Source organism: Podarcis cretensis (assembly GCF_951804945.1).
Source record: "Podarcis cretensis genome assembly, chromosome: 6".
NCBI lineage: Eukaryota > Metazoa > Chordata > Lepidosauria > Squamata > Lacertidae > Podarcis > Podarcis cretensis.
Genome location: NC_137175.1, coordinates 90,710,320 through 90,737,140, shown reverse-complemented (window position 1 = coordinate 90,737,140; position 26,821 = coordinate 90,710,320). Strand labels below are relative to the sequence as shown.

The following is a 26,821-nucleotide window of genomic DNA, read 5'->3' as shown; positions in this document are numbered from 1 at the left end:
CCCCCTTCAAAATATAGTCCAGCCCCCCCACAAGGTCTGAGGGACAGTGGACTGGCCCCCTGCTGAAAATGTTTGCTGACCCTATCTTGTTGTTTTATTGCATTTTTTTTGGCAATTTGATGTAATTTCATTATAAAGGTAAAGGTAAAGGTACCCCTGCCCGTACGGGCCAGTCTTGACAGACTCTGGGGTTGTGCGCCCATCTCACTTAAGAGGCCGGGGGCCAGCGCTGTCCGGAGACACTTCCGGGTCACGTGGCCAGCGTGACATTGCTGCTCTGGCGAGCCAGAGCCGCACACGGAAACGCCGTTTACCTTCCCGCTGGTAAGCGGTCCCTATTTATCTACTTGCACCCGGAGGTGCTTTCGAACTGCTAGGTTGGCAGGCGCTGGGACCGAGCAGCGGGAGCGCACCCCGCCGCAGGGATTCAAACCGCCGACCTTTCGATCGGCAAGTCCTAGGTGCTGAGGCTTTAACCCACAGCGCCACCTCTCTTTTAAATCACGGAATCATACAGCTTGGCATGTTTTAAGTAAAAAGCAGCATGTAAATCTTTAATTAAAGAAACGGAAGTGCAAAAAATATATTCTGTGTCATGTGTAGTTTTTTGAGCCTCAGACAGTAAAATCTGAATGCAATTCAAAGGTGGTGAATTTTGGACTCCCGCCACAGCCCGACCCCCCCGAAATAGACAATGCATGAGTCCGGCACCATCTTAGAATTCATTCCATACCCCCAGATTTATAAAAAGCCAACCAGGTGCAGGTTATGTGTGTGAGGTGACAGATAAAGCAGGCCTCAGGAAGCAGAAGCAGAGGTAACCAAACAGAAGGCATGCAAGCTAAGGTGATGTCTGTTAATACCCTTTTTCTGATCAGCAGTAAGACCAGCAACTGCTGATCTTCCTTTGTCTTAGTTCCATTTTAGTTTTACGCAAAGAGGCTCGTGACATTCCAAGCCTTTAGTGTTATGTACTGAAGTTCTCACCCTGGGCCAGCAGGGGGATACTGTAAATAGTTATGCAAATAAGGGATCAAAAGTGACATTAAGTGATTGGATAGTTTTAGAGAATTGCTACAGTTACGTTGTACTGGAGCTCTATATAAGCAGGCTGACTGAACCCTTCAGTTCAGTTCTGTTCTGGCCTGTGAATAAACAAGAGCTGTTTGAAGAATCGCTGTGTCGTCTGATATGTTCACCCACAACTTAACATTTAGAGCCAAGTCACTGGAAGGCAATGAAATCCACAAGGTTTTTCTCTTCAGACGGTTTGTTATTTAGCACAAAAGCATCAAGCCCAAAATCTTAAAATGCAATTAAGGACAACCTAGCCAAATCAATTGTTCCCGATTCTGTGACTGCCATAAACTGCAGGATAACGTTACAGCTGAGCAAATAGCAGAAACCTGTCAAGCAATTTGCAAGCAGAAAAGTAAGACTTTGATCCATGTTTGCGCAAGGTAAAATCCATGTGCATAAAAATGAATGTCAGACTTCAGGTATGCTCACATTACCACAGTAAGAGTGCAGTGAAATTACAACCCATCGTGCATTTCACAGCTTTTTCCTACCTAGTTGTTTGCATCAGCAAACAGCCTCGATTTATTTCTGTTTGTGTACACACCAGGGAGTGTTGACAGGGCCAAGTATGCCTTTACTCTGTGTAAAGGTTTGTACCTTAGCTTGAGACAATTTAAGAATGGCTTAAGGACTTCAATCAGTGTGAAGCTGGTTTAAGAAACAACTGCATCAGACAGTAGTATCTTATAACCAAGTACAGGATACATAAGGATTTTGGATAATGTCAGGTGAACACGGACTGACAGGAGGAGGCACTGAGAGCAGTTTTGTGGAAGGTGGGGGGAAAAGGGGTGAAAGATAAAGCACCCCTGCACGGGGTCCTAGTCAAAGGCGACTATGGGGTTGCTGCGCTCATCTCGCTTTCAGGCCAAGGGAGCCAGCGTTTGTCCACAGACAGCTTTCCGGGTCATGTGGCCAGCAGGACTAAACCACTTCTGGCGCAAAGGAACACCGGGACGGAAACCAGAGTGCACGGAAATACTGTTTACCTTCCCGCCACAGCGGTACCTACTTATCTACTTGCACTGGCATGCTTTCGAACTGCTAGGTTGGCAGGAACTGGGACAGAGCTACGGGAGCTCACCCTGTTGCAGGGATTCAAACAATAGTTTGAATCAATAGTGCAGGCATTCAGCATATGTGTTTCTCTGATCACTCTGCCTGCAACGGGATGAGCCAACGTTTTAAGAATTCTCAGTTATGACCGAAAACTCCATGCTAGCAAAGCGAGCGATGCATACAATCCCTGAGTTTTGCCTGAATGCTGACAAAGCATGTGGTGAGAATGGGAAGACAGACACCTCCTGATGTTACACTTCCTAAAGCAGTCTTCCTCAATCAGCCACTTCACTGCCAGGCATGAAGAACTCAAAACTCCCAGCTTAGTTTCTGCCAAAGACTATAAAGCTTAAATCAGAGCGCTAGACAAGCGAGGCACGGTTGCAAGTTATGGCAGGTGCGCAAGAGGAATAGATACCTAGCTAGGTGCAAGCTAAGTGGTTGATCAAGCAAACAACATGCTCCCTGCAATGGGGGGGGGGGGCGCACAGCATTTAGCGCAGCAAACAGCCAAAGTTTATGAGAATGGGCAAGCAAATAGGCACTCCTCTGGGTGGGGTGAGTTTACGAGGTCTGTTCATACCTTGTATCCAATGTCCTAAGTCACTGTGGCAGACCTTGATGTCAGCTCAACATCCAATTTACTCTAAGTCTACTCATCACTGACAGGAGGAGGCACTGAGGGAAGTTTTGTGGCAGATAAAAAAAAAAAGGTAAAGGAGCCCTGGACGGTTAAGTCCAGTCAAAGCTGACTATGGGGTTGCAGCGCATATTTTCTCTAATATAATGCATTTTACTAAGTTATTTTCAATGATACATACATTTTCATGCACACTTTACCTTAACACACACATTTTTTGCACATATTACTTTGCTGGAGAGCTACACTCCAAAATTGTGCAAGTTTCAAGCCTATGGCTTTGTTTTGGTTTGTATATTATTTCCGAAGGGGTAAAATGGTAAAGTCGCTTTTAAATGTGAACTGAGCCAAATTTTCCCCTTAGCCCTACTCCTAGGGTAGCTTACTATTTTATTAGTCTGTGCTTGCCTGAAGTCCTTGTGCACTTTGACTGAAAAATGGGTCCCTGTGCAACATGAATGCAAGGGATGATGAATGTAATTTATGACTATATCATGCGTGGTGCTTAGAAATCACTGCTTATTTTCTTTTGATGCAGTTTCTAATTCCATCTTATTTACTTAAGGTAAAGGTAAAGGTACCCCTGCCCGTACGGGCCAGTCTTGACAGACTCTGGGGTTGTGCGCCCATCTCACTTAAGAGGCCAGGGGCCAGCGCTGTCCGGAGACACTTCCGGGTCACGTGGCCAGCGTGACATCGCTGCTCTGGCGAGCCAGAGCCGCACACGGAAACGCCGTTTACCTTCCCGCTGGTAAGCGGTCCCTATTTATCTACTTGCACCCGGAGGTGCTTTCGAACTGCTAGGTTGGCAGGCGCTGGGACCGAGCAGCGGGAGCGCACCCCGCCGCAGGGATTCGAACCGCCGACCTTTCAATCGGCAAGTCCTAGGCGCTGAGGCTTTAACCCACAGCGCCACCTGCGTCCCATTTATTTACTTACTTGCTTGCTTATCTTGAATCTTTTTCCTTTAACCAAAGTCTGGAGTTGACTGAGTACTTGCTAGCTCACAGAACTGGTTTCCACCCACATGCGGGCTGCTCATGTTTAAAGCTAGAGGGTTAACAGAAGGAAACTGGCCCAGATTCCCCTATCTTCTTAGAATTATCACACGGCTGAATTCCTACATGTTCAGAATATGATAAAATAAATTGGGTAGCAACAGTTACTGATAACTGCAGAGTGTTTGCCTTTCTCATCCTGGTGCCTAAATGGTTTGCTGCTCTTAAGGCAAAGAGAAGCAGAGATGCAAAGCGAGCAGGTTTTTCAGCAGAGAATCCTAGATTTAATGAGTCACTAAACCCGCTGCTCGGTCCCAGCGCCTGCCAACCTAGCAGTTCGAAAGCACCTCCGGGTGCAAGTAGATAAATAGGGACCGCTTACCAGCGGGAAGGTAAACGGCGTTTCCGTGTGCGGCTCTGGCTCGCCAGAGCAGCGATGTCACGCTGGCCACGTGACCCGGAAGTGTCTCCGGACAGCGCTGGCCCCTGGCCTCTTAAGTGAGATGGGCGCACAACCCCAGAGTCTGTCAAGACTGGCCCGTACGGGCAGGGGTACCTTTACCTTTAAACACATCCACAGGGACGCGGGTGGCGCTGTGGGTAAAAGCCTCAGCGCCTAGGGCTTGCCGATCGGAAGGTCGGCGGTTTGAATCCCTGCGGCGGGGTGCGCTCCCGCTGCTTGGTCCCAGCGCCTGCCAACCTAGCAGTTCGAAAGCACCCCCGGGTGCAAGTAGATAAATAGGGACCGCTTACTGGTGGGAAGGTAAACGGCGTTTCCGTGTGCTGCGCTGGCTCTCCAGATGCAGCTTTGTCACGCTGGCCACGTGACCCGGAAGTGTCTCCGGACAGTGCTGGCCCCCGGCCTCTTGAGTGAGATGGGCGCACCAACCCCAGAGTCTGTCAAGACTGGCCCGTACGGGCAGGGGTACCTTTACCTTTAAACACATCCACATTCTGAATGTGTTCCAGGCTATCAGATGGAGCTACATGCAAGCATTCAGCCTGCCATCTCCGTCTTAAATGAAAAGCAGACCACTCCTAAATGAGAAACGTTTAACATTGGGGATAAAGGGCCAGATTCAACTACCCCAGTGCAGTAGGGGAAGCTAGCAAAATAACTCCTGTTAGTGTAACAGGGCTTTCCCCCCTCTTCTCCCCCTGTACCTTCCACAAATCTTTTGTGGAGGATCGGGAGAACCCCCAGAACATTTGGCGGGAGTAGAAGAGAGATCAACCTGTCAGGCAGGAAGAAATGGTTGTGTTGATGGAAGAAATGGTTGTGTTGATGGAGAGAGCCACTGTGGTGTAGTGGTTAAGAGCAGTAGTCTCGTAATCTGGGGAACCGGGTTCATGTCTCCGCTCCTCCACATGCAGCTGCTGGGTGACCTTGGGCCAGTCACACTTCTTTGAAGCCTCTCAGCCTCACTCCCCTCACAGAGTGTTTGTTGTGGAGGAGGAAGGGAAAGGAGAATGTTAGCCGCTTTGAGACTCCTTAGGGTAGTGATATCCTTCGGGATATCAAATCCGAATTCCTCTTCTTCTTCATTTTCTCAGCAGTATGTTGAATTCCACCCAACACTGTGATTCAATAAGTCTTCTGTGTACCTTCTGTGTACCAGATGGGCGTGGTATTATTACCTCTAATCATAGCTGTCAACTTTTCCCTTTTCTTGTGAGGAATCCTATTCGGAATAAGGGAATTTCCCTTAAAAAAGGAGAAACGTTTACAGCTATGCCTCTAATAGTCCACTTTGATCCAGTGGTTGCTACCATAGGTAAAAGATAAATGTAAAGGACCCCTGGACAGTTAAGTCCAGTCAAAAGCAACTATGGGGTTGTGACGTTCATCTCGCTTTCAGGCTGAGGGAGCCGGCGTTTGTCCACAGACAGCTTTTCCGGGTCATGTGGCCAGCATGACTAAAACGCTTCTGGTGCAACGGGACACCGCAACGAGTGCCAGAGCACACGGAAACACCGTTTACCTCCCTGCCACAGTGGTAACTATTTATCTACTTGCACTGGCATGCATTCAAAGTGCTAGGTTGGCAAGAGCTGGGACAGAGTAACGGGAGCTCAGCCCGTCACGGGGATTTGAACTGCCAACCTTCTGATCGGCAAACTCAAGAGGCTAGGTTATGGCAAGGAAGGCACATGGCTGATGTGAGTGCTTTGTCTAATTAGAAAGGATTAGAACCGTGTCTTATATTGTATAGTATTTTGCACTGGTTTTCAAGCTTACTGCTGCAAGGTTACAATTTTATTTGTTTTTAAATGTTTAAAACCCTGAGAGCTGTTTTATTTTTTAGGCGATAGTTGTTGTGGATACAATCACATTGTAGGAATCGTTGGGTAGAAGTGGGAAACTGTTCCCACTTTTTGGGGGGGTTGGAAATGAGGAGAATCCTGTATGAACTGGATTTTCAATTTCATGCAATCACAGCTTTATGATTCAGCATTTGACTGCAGTCTGCAAACCCAGAAGAATAAGTAAGAGCTGATATTTGCAGAGCAGGAATTAAAAAAACAAAAAAAACCCTCAAGGCTTCACTCTGTGCCATCCATTGTAATGAGAGCTGAATTGCCTGGTACACAAAGAAACAGGACTGTGAGGCTTCCTTAGCCAGATCATGCGGTACAAGAGCTGCTAACCACCAACAGAAACTAGATGAGGTCACTTCCAAACAGGATGCGGGCCTGCAATCATGCGCTGTTTTTATAACAACAGAAAACTTGCAAGCTTCATGTACAAAGCTTGCATACCTATAGGATTCAGCAGTCCCCATCTTGCAGGATTTGCTGAATCCTAATGATCTGCAAAAAGCGCCGCTTAGTTCCAAAACTACAGCTTTCAAAAGCATGGAGAGCATGGGGTAGGGGGCTGAATATTAAGGCACCTCTTCATTTATTATTTCTACCTTGCTCTACCACAAAGGCTCAAGGACGGCAACAACCTGGGCTGCCACAGAAATTCTGCCTAAAGCAAAATGTGGAGTGAGTGTTCGGTTTCCTCTTCCAGCAAAACATCTGAGGAATCCCAGAGTAGCTGAAAATGTGGTCTGATAGGACGAGTGAGATATCTTAAGGGGGAAATATATCCCTGGTAACAACTTTTCTAAAAGAGAACAGGGTGGTTTTAAAAATATGTATATACTGTATATATGCAGAAATCTATTAGAGGTATCTTCAAAATTCTATGCAAGCGCTAACTGTGTTGTACGAAAACAAAGAATGAAAAAAGCAAATGAACACTGTGTAGGTATGCAGGACACAGCCAGAACTGCTTCAGCCCTGAGCGATCAGAATTCAGCAGGGAAGCAGGAAGTCAGTGCTAAAGGAACACATATTTGCCAAACATTTAAATTAAATAGTGAGTGGCTTTTTTGCAGAACTAAGAGGAGAGTGGAGACAAGCAGCAGTGTGGTGACAAGTGGATTAACATCTAGGGCTGATAGCAGAATTATCAGCATGTGCAATATGAGCAGCCACCATAAGGTAAAGGTAAAGGTACCCCTGCCCGTACGGGCCAGTCTTGACAGACTCTGGGGTTGTGCGCCCATCTCACTTAAGAGGCCAGGGGCCAGCGCTGTCCGGAGACACTTCCGGGTCACGTGGCCAGCGTGACAAAGCTGCATCTGGCGAGCCAGAGCCGCACACGGAAACGCCGTTTACCTTCCCGCTGGTAAGCGGTCCCTATTTATCTACTTGCACCCGGAGGTGCTTTCGAACTGCTAGGTTGGCAGGCGCTGGGACCGAGCAGCGGGAGCGCACCCCGCCGCAGGGATTCGAACCGCCGACCTTTCGATCGGCAAGTCCTAGGCGCTGAGGCTTTAACCTACAGCGCCACCTGCGTCCCCTAGCCACCATAAAGGAGAACGATAAAGGGCATGACAGTTCTAAACTTCCAGAGTTGGTTCTACAGTACTGTGAGCCTTACTGGAGACATCTATAAACTTAAATACTTGTTTCCAAATGCTACTCCGCAATCATGAAGGTTAGAACTGTTGTGACGTGGGGAACCTTTATCAAATGTGAAAACTATGGGTTGTTTCCAACGTTAATTCGACTCAGAGTAAACACTTGGAAATTAATGACTAACTTAGGTTCATTAATTTTAATGGGTCTATTCTTACTTGGTTTGGACACTGAGTGAGAACCCAGAGGCTGAGAGGGAGGGTGTGTCAGAAGGAAAATGGACTGATATAGATTGATATATATTACTAACTTTGTATTAATGTAACATTTTATATGTAACTCTGTATTTTTGCAATATTTTGTTTAAGTTTGTTGTATCTTCAGCTTTTTGTACACCACTTAGAGATATTTTTAAAATGCTAAAATTTTTGTCTTTGATGTTAACTTCTTGTATCTTTATTTTGCATCTTATGCTTTCTGTATAAATTGTTCAATTTGGTTGCAAACTTCCTGGTGTTTTGTTTATTGTTTAGGGCTACTTTTGTCACATTTGTAGTTATGTCATTTAAAAAAATATATTGTAAGCCGCCTAGAACATGGTTTTAACCTTGGAAAGGCAACATACAAATAAAATCGGGGGGGGGGGGAGAGAGAGTTAAATGATATAGAAGTTAAATAATCAATTAATCGGTAGGAGCCTAAATTCTATGGAAAATGCCCGATTCCATAAAGATGGATGCAGTCAGACAATTACAGCCACGCTTACCAGGCTGCACACTACAATAGCTCTCGCACAAACTGCTGTCTGCACACAAATCAGGTCCTCCCTTAAAGAGGGCACGTGTTGCGGTGAGACCTGGCAACCTAACCCTGTGTTGTGGGTGGGTACGTTTGGATAGCCACAACACCCGATTGGTAGGTCCCTTGATGCGGTGTTCAATCAGGCCAATGGGATGCAGGCTAAACGGATCAAGGGACCTATATATACCTATGCACGTGACCCAGAGCTTCCTCTTTCGGCTCGTGCATCGGAACACCCGCCCACCTCTCCCTACTTTTAGGGCTTTGCGCTTGACCTTGCGATGCCGTCGTGTATCGTCTGTCGTTGGGACAGGGACAAGGCAGGAATTTTTCCCACTTGGCTGATTGGCTGTTGCCATTTGGGTTTCGCCTGCCGCGTAGCAAATCGCCACAACTTGTAAGGTTGCGGATAGGCTCTGTTTCAGGTGATAGGGATGGGAGAACGCTCTTGCCTTCCCTGTGTGAAGGGTATTCAGTTAAAGGAATCCAGGGACTCGATGGTTTGGTCAACCCCTGAGAGGCGGTTGTACCTGTGCCTGAGTCCAGGGGGACATTTGGGTGGCAGAGATAGCCTGTTCCCGACTTTCTGCTTATCCAGGTGTTCACCCTTTGCTGAGCTATGCTGGAACCCTGGGTCAGCGCTACCTGCATGGCAGGGAGCTAGTCGAACCAGAGCCTATGCAACCAGTCACTTGCTGTAATCAATAAAGTTGTGGCCTAAATTCTGCCAAAAACCAAACCAAAATTTGAGCCTTGTTTGAATTTATTTAAGGGGGAGGTTTAAAGGTCTAAACACACAGTGCAGGGTCTGCTCACACTATTCCATCACTTCCCCCCTAGTGTTCCAGGTTACGATTTCTTTTTAAAGATTGTGGCTGTGTGCACAAGCCCTTTCCAACAGTAAGCCCAACACACCAAGGAGAGGCAGGCTTTAGGAGGGGTGCATCCTCCCCCCCCCCCCCGTGTACACACAGCATATATGGGGGGCGGGGGTCTGTGTGAATAGGGAATTTATTACCCCAAAATATGATTCACTCACCAAGAGAAATCTATAGTCCTTCCATTTCTGCTTTACACTTCCTACAGGCTTAATAAATTCTGCCTTGCCTTTAGTACTGCAAACAAGGTCACAATCACAAATTTAACATGCTTGGAATTAACAAACAGACGCGAAATAACAAGGTCAGGAACAGAGTGCATAATGGCAGTAGCCTTGTTTTTCTTCAACCGTGTAGTTCTGACTAGATTTCCTGATGTTGTGGGTTTTCGCTTTTAACTAACTACTGTTTAGGATTTCAATGTTGTAAGTTATTTCACTGGGGTAGCCACCCAGTGAAAGGGAAGGGCAAGGCAGATGCTGGTGAAATAACAAGGGGTGCTGCTTTCTTGTTGCCAAAATTTCTCTACCGGCCTTTCGTTTAACGTGTGTTGCAGTGTCTCTCATTCCTTCCCCTAAAATGAGCAGAATGAAGTCAGCCACACCGAAATCTCAGTTCGTGCAACGACTCCACCCCTCCCCTAAAGCAACTCTGCGCTTGTAAGTTTCCCGTCAAACATCCAGATATTTAACATGTGAAAGATCCTTCCACAGCGTGGTAATTTCATGTGACAGAAATAAATAAAAAATGAAGGCGCAAGCACGAAGAGAGCAGGAAATAAATCCAGAATGTTAAAGATAGAAAATACTTATTAGGTCATTTACTCCACACTTCGCTAGGATATCACTGAGCAATGGGCTGAAATTCACCTAGGAGCGGAGGCAGCCAAGGGAACATTTCTGCAGAACATTTCAGCTAACATTTCTGCAGAAAGATAAACCCACTGTGCAGGTTCTGAGTCAGAGAAGATTTGCAGCGTGCCAGGAAAAGTTGATCCACTCTATTACTGGCCCAGTACAGAACAAAAGAGGTTATATTTCACCCAGATCACTGTATGACCAAAGTTTCAAAAGATGAATAATGGGGATTACAAACCATGCAAAATAAATGCTTTCCCTTTAAGTATGCATCAGAGGAAATTGACTTCAGCTGGCTGTTTTACAGGGCGCATTCAGGAGAGGCTTATAGAGATTCAGGACTCTGTGCCATGCCAAAAATGTGTGTTCCTCCCAAAAGCAGAAGCTTCACCATATATAGATGCTTCACCACATATAGATCTTGCCTCAGCGCTGAGTACATTGTCTGCCCAAGTACAGATCTGTAATTTAAAAAGAAGTGGGGTCCCTTGCTCATGAAGGATCAGAAAGGTATAGGAAATGATTCCTTTGTGGTTGCTAGAAAAAGGTTGGACCAGCAGAGACCACTTCCAGTCTTAAAACTGGCTGGGCATTGCCCTTTACTCTAACACTCACCTATAATTAAGATGGCATTTTGAAAAAACTGGGGAAACACACACCCCAGTTTTGTAAACCCAACGTCCACCTTCCTTCCCCAAGCCTGACAAAATAGTCGGCTGAATACAACATGGAATAATGTCACTTCCTTAATTTCATATTGCACTTTCTTTCTCTACCCACCCCACCCCACCCCACGCTGCAACTGTGGCTGGAAAGAGCAGAGAAAGGCCTAACATGGCATTTCCACATCACTCATAATTTGTAGTTCCCTCCGGCTCCATACAAGGGAGTGACGTAGTAATTTTGCAAAAGAATATTGGCCTGCTAGCTGGTGACAATCAGATATGTAGACACAATAGCAAGGATGTTGAACGTAGCCTTTTGCACCTACCGTGGTTTAAGTGTCTGATGCAGTCGTTCAATACGGTGCTGAATTTCTTCTGCGACTCCCGATCCGGAAAGCAGAAGCAACTGTGTCGGAGGAAAGGTTGCCACAGATAGACCGGAAATTCCTTTGGAAGGCCAACAAAAGCCTGTGCATTTTCCTTTTCATTGGAACCTTTAAGAGAGAAAAAAAGACATTTAAAAAAACTAATACAGTGGTACCTTGGTTCTCAAACTTAATTCGTTCTGGAAGTCCGTTCCAAAACCAAGGTGCGCTTTCCCATAGAAAGTAATGCAAAATGGATTAATCTGTTCCAGACTTTTAAAGGTAAAGGTACCCCTGATTGTTAGGTCCAGACGTGGACAACTCTGGAGTTGCGGTGCTCATCTCGCTCTATAGGCTGAGGGAGCCGGCGTTTGTCCGCGGACAGCTTCCGGGTCATGTGGCCAGGATGACTAAGCTACTTCTGGTGAACCAGAGCAGCGCACGGAAATGCCGTTTACCTTCCCGCTGGAGTGTTACCTATTTATTTACTTGCACTTGACGTGCTTTCAAACTGCTAGGTGGGCAGGAGCTGGGACCGGACAACAGGAGCTCACCCCATCGCGGGGATTCGAACTGCCGACCTTCTGATTGGCAAGCCCTAGGCTCTGTGGTTTTAAAAACAACCCCTAAAACAGAAATTTAACATGAATTTCACTACCTAATGAGACCATTGATCGATAAAATGAAAGCAATAAACTATGTCCTGCAGTCACACAATCAATCCATCAGAAAGAGAGAGACGCAAAAACAAAAACGCAAAATAAATAGCAAAAACACACAGACCTCAGCATAACACTCAAATCGGAAGCGTGGCACTCAAAACGGAGCACGTTCGGCTTCCGAAAAAAGTTCGCAAACCGGAGCACTTACTTCCAGGTTTGCAGTGTTTGGGTTCCAAGTTGTTTGAGTACCAAGGCGTTTGAGAACCAAGGCACCACTGTACATTGCATGACATGCCTCCTTGTTATACAAACATTTATCTATACGTAAATGGTGTAAGCTGCCAGGGAGGGGAATGTTTAACTCAGCATGCATTACGAGCGCTCGGTGTTTACAGATGCTGCAGGAGGACGTTTTTAATAGTGTGCTGCATTCCTAGTAAGGTTCACCTCACATGTCAGTCTTTAGGCAAGGCTTATGAGATTCCAAGCTCATCTCCCATCAGGAGACTCAGGGCCTATGTGCACCTCAGTTTGTCCTGAGATTTAAGTGTTTTCAAGTCATGGGTCTGAGCAGTGCCAGATTTATGTATAAACTAAACAATCTATAGCTTTGGGCCCCACTCTCTTGGGGGCCCAAAAAATTTTAAAGGGAAAAAACCTGGATGTACATTTCCAAAATATAAGATAAAAAACAAATAAAACCTACATACAGCAACAGTGTTTTGTGTTGTGTAGGCTCCTGTGATGTAAGTAATGGACCTCGCCTTCTAGCCTGCTCCCTAAAATATCTCTGGTTTGCTCATTTCTATATATAGGGTGCCTACATTCTGCATGGACTCGTTATAATTACTTTGATAAAATACGTACTTTATTATGTGCAAATGGCTTTAGATATCTGTTAGGTCCATAAATTACCATATAGCATATAGTCAACACAAGAAACAGCGACAATTGTCGACAAAGGACAGCTAGACATTATAAAGGGCCCCATTACTTTCAGTAGCTTAAGGCCTCATCAAACCTAAATCTGGCCCTGGGTCGTGTGTCCCACTACGTTCCCCTGGAAAATCTGCTGTTTACTGCTGAATCAGAACAAACCAGGGTGGATAAAAATCAAGGAGTTAAAATAAAGAAATAAATAAAATGGATTTTTAAAAAAATTAAATTGGAATTTTTTGTAATAGGATTTTTTTTATTTAAATTGGATTTTTAAAATAAAATGCTTTTGGAGGGAAAATATTTCTATAGATAGTTTTCTATTTAAGCTATATCATAGTCCAAAGGCTATTCATCAGGAAATAAGGATTTGTTTTCAATTTTTCATGTGTGCTAAAACTTAGTCTAAGGTTTTTTTATTATTATTATTTAACCACATCAGTTAACAAACATGGATACATATGCTATAATGTTATTGCTTTAGTTAAATAAATTGTTTAAATTGTTATTAAGAAACTTTTTTTCTCCTTCCAATACAGTACAGCAGAAAAGTCCAAATATAAACAGTTAACTTATTAAACCTCACAATAATGTGATATCGGTCTATGTATTTCTAATAGTATAACCAAATCAGTAATTTTTGATATAACTGTAAAAAAACTACTCTGAAAATTTATAATTCCAAAAATGAAACCTTCATCCAGTGTAAATTAAGATTATACCAGCAAGAGTCTTTCTTTAAAAAAAAAAAAAAAAGATTTAAATTAAGTCTTACTGACTAGTGACTTAAATCAAATCCACCCTGGAACAAACTCTATTGATGTGAAGGCACCCACAAAAGATTGCTGTCTCATATAGCAGTCCTCCCTTTCTAAGTCTTGCCAATAATCAAACAGGGCAGTTGGGATGGAAATTGGCCATTCTACTTTCACTTGACACGCCTTACCACTCGGGTCTGGAAAATGTTTATCAGATAACAAGTTATACTCCTCTTCTGTCGTCAGTACTTTGCCTCCAACAGGTAAAATGCAGCTTTTAGGACTAACGCCCTTCTGGAACGCCTGGGTTTGAGGAAGAGAAATAAGGTTAAGAAAACAAGCTTTTGATATTTCTTCAAGTTACTTATGTTAAAATGGATGTACAGATATGAGAGAAGGATTGTGGCTTTTTAAGGGGTGCACAGAAACCACAGCTGGGGGTTTCCATCTTTTCTGGGGGTGTCTGCTTTATTAAAAAAAGGAAAGAGAAAACAAGTTTCTAGTCCCTGTGGGCTGTGCCTCCTGAAAAGCTCAGAAGTGAGGGTAGTGGCCGAGTAAGACTTGGAGGAACCCATATATTTCCTTGACCTGCTTAGCAAAATTAAAAACCTGCATTTAATTTATTTGACTTGCAGCTCCCCTTTGATTTCAACAAGCTCCCAGCACAGCTTGCAACAACTCAGCACTTACACAGAATAAATAAAAACAATATCAAATTAATTATGCAAACATTTTCCGTATGTATAATCTGTGCAGCTCAGGGATTTCAGTTTTCCCTTGCACAATATTCAGGCTGCCTGATGCGAGAATTTAATATACCGTATTTTTTGCTCTATAAAGGTAAAGGTACCCCTGCCCGTACGGGCCAGTCTTGACAGACTCTGGGGTTGTGCGCCCATCTCACTTAAGAGGCCAGGGGCCAGCGCTGTCCGGAGACACTTCCGGGTCACGTGGCCAGCGTGACGAAGTGGCTCTGGCCAGAGCCAGAGCCAGAGCCACACACGGAAACGCCGTTTACCTTCCCGCTGGTAAGCGGTCCCTATTTATCTACTTGCACCCGGAGGTGCTTTCGAACTGCTAGGTTGGCAGGCGCTGGGACCGAGCAGCGGGAGCGCACCCCGCCGCAGGGATTCGAACCGCCGACCTTTCGATCGGCAAGCCCTAGGCGCTGAGGCTTTAACCCACAGCGCCACCTGCGTAAGACTCACTTTTCCCCCTCCTAAAAAGTAAGGGGAAATGTGTGTGCGTCTTATGGAGCGAATGCAGGCTGCGCAGCTATCCCAGAAGCCAGAACAGCAATAGGGATTGCTGCTTTCACTGCGTAGCGATCCCTCTTGCTGTTCTGGCTTCTGAGATTCAGAATATATTTTTTCTTATTTTCCTCCTCCAAAAACTAGGTGCGTCTTGTGGCCTGGTGCGTCTTATAGAGCGAAAAATACAGTAGTTTTTGAGCACGGGCAGCTTCTGGTGTTACTTTTTTCATGGAGTAAAAATTTTGCTCCACGAATTATGTGGCATGGCATATTCAAAGTTCTGTTCCTACCTTCAGGGCTAAGGTCAGAGAGTAGCATTGAGAGACTGTCTTTCAGCCCCCGGGCTATTTAATATATACATGAAGCCACCTGGAGTGGTCATTGGGAGTTTTGAGGCGAGGTGCCATCAGTATGCTGATGACACTTAGCTCTATTTCTCCATAACATATGAATCAGAAGAGGCCTTGCTGGACACAGTGGTGAAATGGACGAGGAAAAACAAGCTGAGCTTGAATCTTGGCAAAATGGAGGTACTGTGGCTGAGCAGTTCCCAGGTTTGAGAAACTGGTCACAGTTGCTTATCCTTGATGAGGTTATAATAATAATATATTAATAATTTATTATTTATACCCTGCCCATCTGGCTGGGTTTCCCCAGCCACTCTGGGCGGGCTCCCAACAGAATATTAAAAACATGATAAAACATCAAACATTTACAACTTCCCTAAACAGGGCTGCCTTCAGATGTCTTCTAAAAGTCAGAGAGTTGTTTATTTCCTTGACATCGGATGGGAGGGCGTTCCACAGGGTGAGTGCCATTACCGAGAAGGCCCTCTGCCTGGTTGCCTGTAACTTGGCTTCTCACAGTGAGGGAACCGCCAGACCCCAGTGTCAGGGCTGAATAATGAGGGTGGAGAGACTCCTTCAGGTATACTGGGCCGAGGCCATTTAGGGCTTTAAAGGTCAGCACCAACACTTTGAATTGTGCTCGGAAATGTACTGGGAGCCCATGTAGGTCTTCCAGGACCGGTGTTATATAGTCTCGGTGGCCGCTCCCAGTCACCAGTCTAGCTGCCGCATTCTGGATTACCGTATTTTTCGCCCCATAGGACGCACCGGCCCATAGGACGCACCAAGTTTTTTTGGGGGGGAAATAAAGGGAAAAAAAATTTATTTCCCCCCCAGGCGCTTGTGGGGCCGGCAGCGGGGAGAATAATAATAATAATAATAATAATAATAATAATAATAATAATATATTATTTATATCCCGCCCATCTGGCTGGGCCTTCCCAGCCACTCTGGGCGGCTTCCATAAAAATCAAAAATACAGTAAAATCACACGTTAAAAACTTCCCTGAACAGGGCTGCCTTAAGATGTCTTCTGAATGTCAGGTAGTTGTTTATCGCTTTGACATCTGCTGGAAGGGCGTTCCACAGGGCGGGCGCCACTACCAAGAAGGCCCACTGCCTGGTTCCCTGTAGCTTTGCTTCTCGCAATGAGGGAACCGCCAGAAGGCCCTTGGGGTGGACCTCAGCGTCTGGGCAGAATGATGGGGGTGGAGACGCTCCTTCAGGTATACTGGACCGAGGCCGTTTAGGGCTTTAAAGGTCAGCACCAACACTTTGAATTGTGCTCGGAAACATACTGGGAGCCAATGTAGGTCTTTCAAGACCGGTGTTATATGGTCTCGGCGGCCGCTCCCAGTCACCAGTCTAGCTGCCGCATTCTGGATTAGTTGTAGTTTCCGAGTCACCTTCAAAGGTAGCCCCACGTAGAGTGCATTGCAGTAGTCCAAGCGGGAGATAACCAGAGCATGCACCACTCTGGCGAGACAGTCTGCAGGCAGATAGGGTCTCAGCCTACGTACCAGATGGAGCTGGTAAACAGCTGCCCTGGACACAGATTTGACCTGTGCCTCCATGGACAGCTGTGAGCCCAAAATGACTCCCAGGCTGCGCACCTGGTCCTTCAGGGGCACAGTTACCCCATTCAGGACCAGGGAATCCTCCACACCTGCCCGCCTCCTGTCCCCCAGAAACAGTACTTCTGTCTTGTCAGGATTCAACCTCAATCTGAAGCGCTCTTCTCCCCGCCGCCCGCCTGCAGATCAGGTCCGGGGACAGCGGGAGGACGCGCTGTGCCTCCCAGCTGTCCCCGGAGCTTGCGGGGCTGGCGGCGGGGAGAAGAGCCGTCTCCCCGCCGTCAGCCTCCAAACCACATCGGGAGACAGCGGGATGGCGGCGTTCCGCCTCCCCGCTGTCCCCCGACCCTGTGGGACTGGCGCTGCGGCTCTCCTGAAGCCTGGAGAGTGAGAGGGGTTTCAGCGAAAGCCTGCATTCATTCGCCCCATAGGACGCACACGCATTTCCCCTTCATTTTTGGAGGGGAAAAAGTGCGTCCTATAGGGCGAAAAATACGGTACTCGTAGTTTCTGGGTCACCTTCAAAGGTAGCCCCACACAGAGCGCATTGCAGTAGTCCAAGCAAGAGATAACTACAGCATGCACCACTCTGGCAAGACAGTCTGCAGGCAAGTAGGGTCTCAGCCTGCGGACCAGATGGAGCTGGTAGACAGCTGCCCTGGACACAGAATTGACCTGTGCCTCCATGGACAGCTGTTGCATTCCCCCTGAAGAAGCAGGTTCGCAGTTTGGGGTGCTTCTGAATCCTGCTCTTGTCACTGAAAGCTCAAGTAGCCTCAGTGGCTGGAAGCGCCTTTTACCAACTGTGTCTGGTTTGAGAGTTACGGCCATTCCTAGACCGGGAAAGCCTAGCCACAGTAGTTCACGTTAGTTACTTCATGGTTGCATTATGGCGATGCACTCTATGTGGGGCTTCCCTCTGAGTGCAGTTAGTGCAGAATACGTCAGCACAACTGCTGACAGGAATGAGGCCTTGCCTACCAGGCCAAATCAAGGTGTTACTTGTAGCATCGAAAGCCCTTAACAACTTGGGACCAGCATACCTGCAAGATCACCTAACCTATATATTGTTAGAATTGCTGCTCCGTGATTGCAGTCATGGGATTGCTGTCTATCACATGACGGTGTATGTTTTGACCCCACAGAGTGGGAAGTGATGGAGACAGGATGTTTGTGTTACTGTGTTCCATGAAGTGGGACTATTGTCCTTTGTTCTTTCTCTTTGCTGTCTGATTCTAGAGAGAGAGGGAGCCATGTTGCGGTGCTCCGTGTGTGTTTATATGTAAATAAAGTAGATTAGCCAAAATGCTGAGTTGCTGAGGTCTGTTACGCAAGCTGCACAAACTCTGCAGATCCCTCAATGTACCGATGTCTGTTGGCATCGGTCGCCGTGATGCTTGGGCTGAAGGAAGCTTTCGAAGCTCCTGAACAATCGACCAGGAGCGAGAGAACATGCCAGTCGGGCATGTGTCTCTGCCAGGGTCCTACTCGAGTGTAGGCTGAGCTCCTGACATATGTGCCCACTTGACTGCTTTGATCGGCAGAACTGGCACCGCTACCTGTTTCCACATTTGTAAGAACTTGATCGTTTCACGTGGCACATTGGAACTCCCTGCCTATTGAGATCAAGCAGGAGCCTACACTGTAATAATTATTATTATTATTATTATTATTATTATTATTTATTATTTATACCCCGCCCATCTGGCTGGGCTTCCCCAGCCACTCTGGGTGGCTTCCAAAAAATATTAAAATACTGTAATACATCAAACATTAAAAGCTTCCCTAAACAGGGCTGCTTTCAGATGTCTTCTAAAAGTCTGGTAGTTGTTGTTGTTCGCTTAATAATAATAATAATAATAATAATAATAAATTTTATTTATATCCCGCCCTCCCCAGCCGAAGCCGGGCTCAAGGCGGCTAACAACAATAAAATAGTACAAGATTCTAAAAACATTTCATTATAAAAAATTTTTAAAAAATTCTTTGACATCTGGTGGGAGGGCGTTCTACAGGGAGGGCGCCACTACCGAGAAGGCCCTCTGCCTGCTTCCCTGTAACTTAGCTTCTCGCAGTGAGGGAACCGCCAGAAGGCCCTCAGTGCTGGACCTCAGTGTCCGGGTAGAACAATGGGGGTGAAGACGCTCTTTTTGGCACCAGATAAAAACATTCCTGCTTAGACAAGCCTACCCAGATGCTTAGACAGTCGAGGCAATCCACTTTAGTATTTTAACTTTGGTGTTTTTTTAAAGCAGGGTTGTAAATCTTTCTTGATTTTCCTGTTTTATCTTTTGTAAACCGTTTTGAGGTTGTTCTTTTTTAAACAACAACAACCACCACCAAGCAGTGTATAAATTATACGAAATAAATAAATAAATAACAATGGAAACGAGCAAAGGAAAAATGCAGGGAAGTGGGGAGAGACTGAATTTCACGGTGCCATAAAATAAAGAATACCTGGGAGGTCAATATTCAGATGTGATCCCTTGTAGCAGCAAGTAGGAATCACTCAGTAGGAAAGAAATCAAGAGTAACACTGGATAAAAGTGTTTTGCATTTATTCCGTTGCCACTATCCACTAGTCAGTGAAGCAGCACTGAGGATCTCAAAACTGAACATGATGAATCAATGCACCATGACATCAAGCCTCAGCACCCGGTAAACTGACAACTTACCTCTTTGTTTTCAAAGCTCTCCACGGCATATTTGCTATTAACCACTATATATCTGTCTTTCCATTTCTTCAAGTCTTCAGCAAAATGTGACACTTCTCCTTCATAAAAGACCATGCTGGAGTCTGCAGGGGGCTATAGAAAAGACAAGATACTAAGAAATAGAAATGGCTTCTTTCTGCTTCTTCATTTGTAAAAGGAAAGGGGTGTGTTTTTTCATGGGGGTCCAAAAACCTGACTAGAATATGTTAGAATAGAAACTGAAAGCTTCTGGACTATAGCTTTTGTTGTTTGGGAGCTGGCATTGACAGCACAGTGCGAAGTTACACTGGCTAGCAAAATGTTTGCTCGAACTCTGAATGTCTTTGGTGTACAAGCCCATCTATCGTTCTGTTTTAAGCTGTTGCTTTAGTTTAGTTGTTTTTTTAAAAAAAATAGCTTTAGGGATGAAATATACTCTGAGTCCTCTAGTGATTTCATGCTCTTTATTGCAGCTTGTAAAACAGTGATTGAATTACGCCCCCAAGCCTCAGGCTTTTATATACATTATTTACACAATGAGTCCCATCTGATTGGCCGATTCTGCTTCCATCCCAGAGCCTGATTGGTCTTTTCCTGCAGGCCAATCAGTTGTTGCATTCTACTATCCTACCAGCCTAATAGGCTGATTAACTTCTTCCTGGAGCCTGATTGGTCTTCTCCTGCAAGCCAATCAGTTGTTGCATTCTAGGATCCTTCTTGCCTATTGCTCTAGGATCCAAGGTTAGTAAATAACAAAGGATTTGTTCCAAGCTGCCTCAAAGAGTCAAAACGTACTATTAAACATCTAATAGAACAAACAAACTTAAATGCGTTCTGTACTTGCTCGGAGACACCATATCCCGTTATCAGCCCCCAATCTGAGGCCTCAGCCTCTCTCAGTCCAGTTTCAAATTAAAGCCTGAGTTTCCAATTTAAAAACATCTCCAGGAGGTCTTTTAGCAAGGGTGATGGTGTTCATTGCCCTGTATATAAAGCTGATAGATGGGAATAGGAAGGAAGGAGACGGACTGAATTACATAATTTTACACTGCAGCCTGCCTGGGGGTGCACTAGTTTTCCCCCTCCCCACTCGCTACCCCTGATAAATAGACCTTGTAGCTTAAAGTGTGTTGTGGCACTGAAAAATGTGTTGTGTGGCACTGAATACAGGGAACAGGACCACTGCCCTTTTTGTGGTTTTCATGGGATACTTGGGAAAGGTAAAATGGGAAGAAAAGAGGGTAGGAAAGTTTTGCTAAATAAATAAACAAACAAACTTCATTTCTGGGTGAGGACTTGCAACTTGTTAGAATTCCTGCTCCATGATTGCAGTTATGGGATTTTTGTCTATCACATGACGGTGTTTGTTTTGACTCCACAAAGTGGGAAGTGACGAAGACAGGATGTTTGTGTTACTGTGTTCCGTGAAGTGGGACTATTGTCCTTTGTTCTTTCTCTTTCCTGTCTGATGCTAGAGAAAGAGGGAGCCATGTTGCAGTGCTCCGTGTGTGTTTATATGTAAATAAAGTACAGTGGTGCCCCGCAAGACGAATGCCTCGCAAGACGGAAAACCCGCTAGACGAAAGGGTTTTCCGTTTTGGAGGTGCTTTGCAAAACGAATTTCCTATGGGCTTGCTTCGCAAGACGAAAATGTCTTGCGAGTTCCTGCGGGTTTTTTTTCCTCGCCCCCCCCTTTTCTAAGCCGCTAAGCCGCTAAAAGCCGCTAATAGCGCTAATCCGCGAAGCCGTCAATGGGCTTGCTTCGCAAGACGAAAAAACCGCTAGACGAAGAGACTCGCGGAACGGATTAATTTCGTCTTGCGAGGCACCACTGTAGATTAGCCAAAATGCTGAGTTGCTGAGGTCTGTTACGCAAGCTGCACAAACTCTGCGGATCCCTAAGTGTGCTGGTGTCTGTTGGCATTGGTCGCTGTGATGTTCAGGCAGAAGAAAGCTTTTGAAGCTCCCGAACAGTTGACCAGGAGGGAGAGAACATGCCAGTTGGGCATGTGTCTCTGCCAGGGTCCTACTCGAGTGTAGGACGAGCTCCTGACATTAACAGCTATTGTGGTTTGCCAAAACCAGGAAGTGCCAAGGAGAAGTGGCTCATGTGAGCAGGGGGTAAACAACCAACAACCTGCGATCAATAAAAGGGTTTCAGAATGCGTAGGGACATACAGCCAGTGAAATAGCAAACTCTTCTTGTAGTTACCTTTGTTTTTAAGAAATGGGACTGCAGGTCCCTGTTTTGTTCCAGCTCATTCTGGATGTTCTTGCAGAAGGACACTGCATATTGGCGTTTATAGTGCGGACTGAAGTTCTTGATCACAGCCTCCGTCTTTCCTGAAATGGAACATTAAAATTTATTATACATTCAGCAGCTCGCTCGCTCTCTTTTTCCAGGCTTCACAACTGTGAAGTTCTCAGAACTGCATTTAATACCACACTCTGCAAAAGACCTACATGATGGCATGTACTGGGTGATGTTGCAAGACGAGGGAAGTTTCTAACCGACACCTTTGAAACAACAAAAACATCACCTGAACTAATAGCCTTTTGTTATATCTGACACAGCACTGTTTCTAGTCCTTCCTGGAAAGCTTAGTGAGATAGGATCTTCCTAAAGAGATCTTCCTGTTCTTGTTCCAGTGTTTCTGATTGGCTGCGGCAACATATAAAGTCCTGAAGCACAACATTTTAACATACTTCAGTCCAGATTGTGAGCCTCGTTCCAGTAAGTTTCCCTTAAGTCTCTCAAACAAGTCTTTGCTTGTCTCTTGGCCACCATCTCAGGGCCTTCTTCTTCTAGAGTGGTGAATCCAGATTATCTTAATTCACCAAAAGGTTGGTTCACGTTGCCATCTCCAAAGCTGCTCCTTCATTCATTCATTCATTTTACTTGTATAACACTCTTCATAAAAATAAATAAACCATAGGTAAAGTTAAAGAGACCCCTGACCATTAGGTCCAGTCGTGACCGACTCTGGGGTTGCGGCGCTCATCTCGCTTTATTGGCCGAGGGAGCCGGCGTACAGCTTCCGGGTCATGTGGCCAGCATGACTAAGCCACTTCTGGCGAACCAGAGCAGAGCACGGAAACGCTGTTTACCTTCCCGCCGGAGCGCTACCTATTTATCTACTTGCACTTTGACGTGCTTTCGGACTGCTAGGTTGGCAGGAGCAGGGACCGAGCAACGGGAGCTCACCCCGTCGCGGGGATTCGAACCACTGACCTTCTGATCGGCAAGTCCTAGGCTCTGTGGTTTAACCCACAGCACCACCCGTGTCCTTCCAAAATAAACCATAGATAATATAAAATACAGGTGTACCTTGGAAGTCAAATGGAAGTCCGTTCAACTTCCAAAATGTTCGACAACCAAGGCGTGGCTTCCGATTGGCTGCAGGAAGCGGCGGCAGCCAATCAGAAGCCGTGGAAGTTGCGTCAGACGTTCGGGTTCCAATGAACATTTGCAAACTGGAACACTCACTTCCAGGTTTGCGGTGTTCGGGAGCCAAAACGTTCGACTCGCAAGGCGCTTGGGATCCAAGGTACGACTGTACACAACCACCAATAAAACAATCACCTTAACTTTCCAAGAAACACATCAGTTACCCAAGAAATTCAACAATTCTTAAGAACATAGAACACAGCTCTACCTAGAGAACCTGGGGTGTTCTGTACATAAGGCAGAAGCTCTACTACCATTGAGCTATGGTCTTTCCCACTGTTGTCTTGTTTCCACTGAATTTGTACAAGGGTAACAACTGCAACTTAGCAGCTCGAAAGCACAAAGTGCAAGTAGATAAATAGGTACCACTGCGGTGGGAAGGTAAACGGCGTTTCCGTGTGCTGCTCTGGTTCGTCATGCTGGCCACATGACCCGGAAGCTGTACACCGGCTCCCTCGGCCAATAAAGCAAGATGAGCACCGCAACACCAGAGTCGGTCACGACTGGACCTAATGGTCAGGGGTCCCTTTACCTTTAACAACTGCACATATGGAGCCTAAGTCACAGGAGAAAGCAATTTGAGGAGGCAGATCCGAGTGAGGAAATGGCGGGTCGAGAACAGCATTCATCCAGTCATTTGTTGACTTCTATCCTGCCTTTTTTCACAAGGTGAATTCAAAACAGCTTACAGAATAAAACACCATATGGAGCATAAAACACATCCAATATAAAACTACCCCAAAAAATCCTAAAGGTCTCACCCACCCACACAGATACCATTCATGGAGGTAACATCGCAAAAGTTACGGTAACAAAGACAAGGAAACAATTAAAAGCCATCTGGAACAGCCATGGCTTTGCCAGATTATCTGAAAGAGTAAACTATCAAAGGGTTAAATACACTTTCTCCCCTGCTGCTGCTGATTGGGGGGGGGGGGGGACAATTAAGATTTCATCACACACATTTGCAAGTAGCATGTTTTTTTCCAGAGTTTGTATCAAGGAGTTCTTAGATCAGATAATTCACTTTTGCCATGAGCTGACAGGAAGTAAAAAGGGAAAGGGAAAGGACCCCTGACCGTTAGGTCCAGTCGCGAACGACTCTGGGGTTGCGGCGCTCATCTCGCTTTACTGGCCGAGGGAGCCGGCGTTTGTCTGCAAACAGTTTTTCCGGGTCATGTGGCCAGCATAACTAAGCCGCTTCTGGCGAACCAGAGCAGCGCACAGAAACGCCATTTACCTTCCCACCGGAGCTGTACCTATTGATCTACTTGCACTGGTGTGCTTTCAAACTGCTAGGTTGGCAGGAGCTGGGACAGAGCAACGAGAGCTCTCTCCGTTGCGGGGATTCGAACCGCCGACCTTCCGATCGGTAAGCCCAGGCACCAGGGAATCTGGAAGACTGCAAAAATCTACCTTACAGGATTGTGAAGGGTTGTTCAGGGACCGTAAATTGCCACATAAAATGCTACACACAATTTCTATTTACAAGTAATCATTCGTATTAATAAATATTTCTGTGCAATCAGAGGGTAAAATTTTAGAGGTAACATTTTGGGGTTTTATTAGCAAGTTCTCCACAGTTTCTGAAAGCCACACGCACAAAGCAATAATATCCATGCAATATTCTATATTCTAAAACTTTGAAGGTGCTCAGTTTGTTAATACAGTTGCCCCTCTCACCCAAACTCCTCCATAGGTTCTCTCGCTTGCACACATTTGTCAACCCTTTCCATCAGCCTTCTGAAAGAGTTCTCAGCCTTTTTACATATGGAAAACATGAAGCTGCATAGTTTATTGGGATTTTTTTAAAAAAGAGACATTACTACATCTGGCCGCTGTTTACAGTATTTCTTCCTTGCAGCTGTTTCAAATTGTTTAAACACTTCCATTGTGCTCTCTCTCCCCTTGTTATTTGGGTAGGGTCCACATCCTTGCATTTTACGGCAGAGATAATTGAAGGTCTCAAAGACATTCGCAGTGCTTTCTGCATCTCAAGTCTCTCTCTCTCCCTATCTGTGGCTCAGTGGTAGGAAAATATCCCCATCTGTTATTGGTCGCAGGCCATTCCTATGGTAACCTCAGAATTTTAGCACATGAGGAAATAGAATGATTGAATGAATGCATTTTTATTTATCAGTCTCTTTAGTAGCCTTATAAGGAGCTTTTTACTATTAGCAATTATTATTACAGTGGTACCTCGGGTTACATACGCTTCAGGTTACATATGCTTCAGGTTACAGACTCCGCTAACCCAGAAATAGTGCTTCAGGTTAAGAACTTTGCTTCAGCATGAAAACAAAAATCATTACAATTTGGAAGACAATTGGACTTTTTTATTGGATTTAATTTGATATGTTAATTGGATGTTCTTATTGGAAAATTAATAAATGCTTTTAAAAAAGAGAACAGAAATCGTGCTCCGGCGGCGCCGCCGCGGCACCATTAGCTAAAGTGGTGCTTCAGGTTAAGAACAGTTTCAGGTTAAGTACAGACCTCCGGAATGAATTAAGTACTTAACCCGAGGTACCACTGTACTGATTTTTCTTTTTATCCCCACCTTCCAACAAGAAGCTCCAGTAGGATTGGCTTGGCTTTGCCACAATGGGCAATACATTGTTAGTCCACTTAAGGCAGCATAATGTTTTCGCCTTCCATTCTGTAAAACAGGCCTCAAGCCACTCTGAATCTCATTTCCATGCTTTGTGTTTGTCTTTTCCTGAGTGGTGGGAAGTCCAGAACAGCCGCTATGGTTTCCTTTGGGGCAGAGAACACTTGGGAAATTTATGATCTGTGCAATCATCTCGTTTATTCCCAAATGTGCAGGAAGCGATGGCAGAAGGGATTTGCAGGCAGGTGGTCTCAAAGCAACGCGAGTCCAACACTGTGAAATTCTAAACAAACATCCCTGCTGCCATACTAAATATGCTTCTTTTTGAACAAATTTCCCTCCCACACTGCAGGTGAATGTCTTTCGAGACACATTTCAAGGGGGCTTTAGATAAAAATATTAGACAGGTTGCTCAATCGCCAAATATCTATCATTCACCATCAGCAACCAGGTTATAGAAAAAACTTGAGAAAGGGCCATGTCTCTCTGCAGAACAAAGCAGTTTACAGCAGATAAAACAGATAAAATCAATAAAAATGTACAACCCTACTTTAAACCATGAGTACCGTATGGTGGCGCTGTGGGTTAAAGCCTCAGCGCCTAGGGCTTGCCGATCGAAAGGTCGGCGGTTCGAATCCCTGCGGCGGGGTGCACTCCCGCTGCTCGGTCCCAGCGCCTGCCAACCTAGCAGTTCGAAAGCACCTCCGGGTGCAAGTAGATAAATAGGGACCGCTTACCAGCGGGAAGGTAAACGGCGTTTCCGTGTGCGGCTCTGGCTCTGGCTCTGGCCAGAGCAGCGATGTCACGCTGGCCACGTGACCCGGAAGTGTCTCCGGACAGCGCTGGCCCCTGGCCTCTTAAGTGAGATGGGCGCACAACCCCAGAGTCTGTCAAGACTGGCCCGTACGGGCAGGGGTACCTTTACCTTTACCTTTTACCGTATAGTAAAAGCCATGGTTTTCCCAGTAGTGATGTATGGAAGTGAAAGCTGGACCATAAAGAAGGCTGATCGCCGAAGAATTGATGCTTTTGAATTATGGTGCTGGAGGAGACTCTTGAGAGTCCCATGGACTGCAAGAAGATCAAACCTATCTATTCTGAAGGAAATCAGCCCTGAGTGCTCACTGGAAGGGCAGATCCCGAAGCTGAGGCTCCAGTACTTTGGCCACCTCATGAGAAGAGAAGACTCCCTGGAAAAGACCCTGATGCTGGGAAAGATGGAGGGCACAAGGAGACGAGGACGACAGAGGACGAGATGGTTGGATAGTATTCTTGAAGCTACCA

At 45.7% G+C, this 26,821-nt stretch overlaps 2 protein-coding genes across 5 annotated transcripts in view; one reads left to right on the top strand and one right to left on the bottom strand.

Annotated features, from left to right (window-relative positions):
* Nucleotides 1–26,821, top strand: part of SWT1 (SWT1 RNA endoribonuclease homolog) — a 264,858-nt gene that overhangs the window by 106,044 nt on the left and 131,993 nt on the right. The gene's annotated exons all lie outside the window — the stretch shown is intronic.
* The window catches only part of NIBAN1 (niban apoptosis regulator 1), a 104,785-nt gene that overhangs the window by 35,124 nt on the left and 42,840 nt on the right, over nt 1–26,821 (bottom strand). Inside the window, exons 2-5 of the mRNA XM_079981219.1 lie at nt 21,691–21,821; nt 19,461–19,592; nt 13,800–13,914; nt 11,217–11,384 (exon numbers count right to left, since the gene is read on the bottom strand). Of these exons, the coding sequence (XP_079837345.1) occupies nt 11,217–11,384; nt 13,800–13,914; nt 19,461–19,592; nt 21,691–21,821 (546 nt within the window). The remainder of the gene's footprint in view (nt 1–11,216; nt 11,385–13,799; nt 13,915–19,460; nt 19,593–21,690; nt 21,822–26,821) is intronic.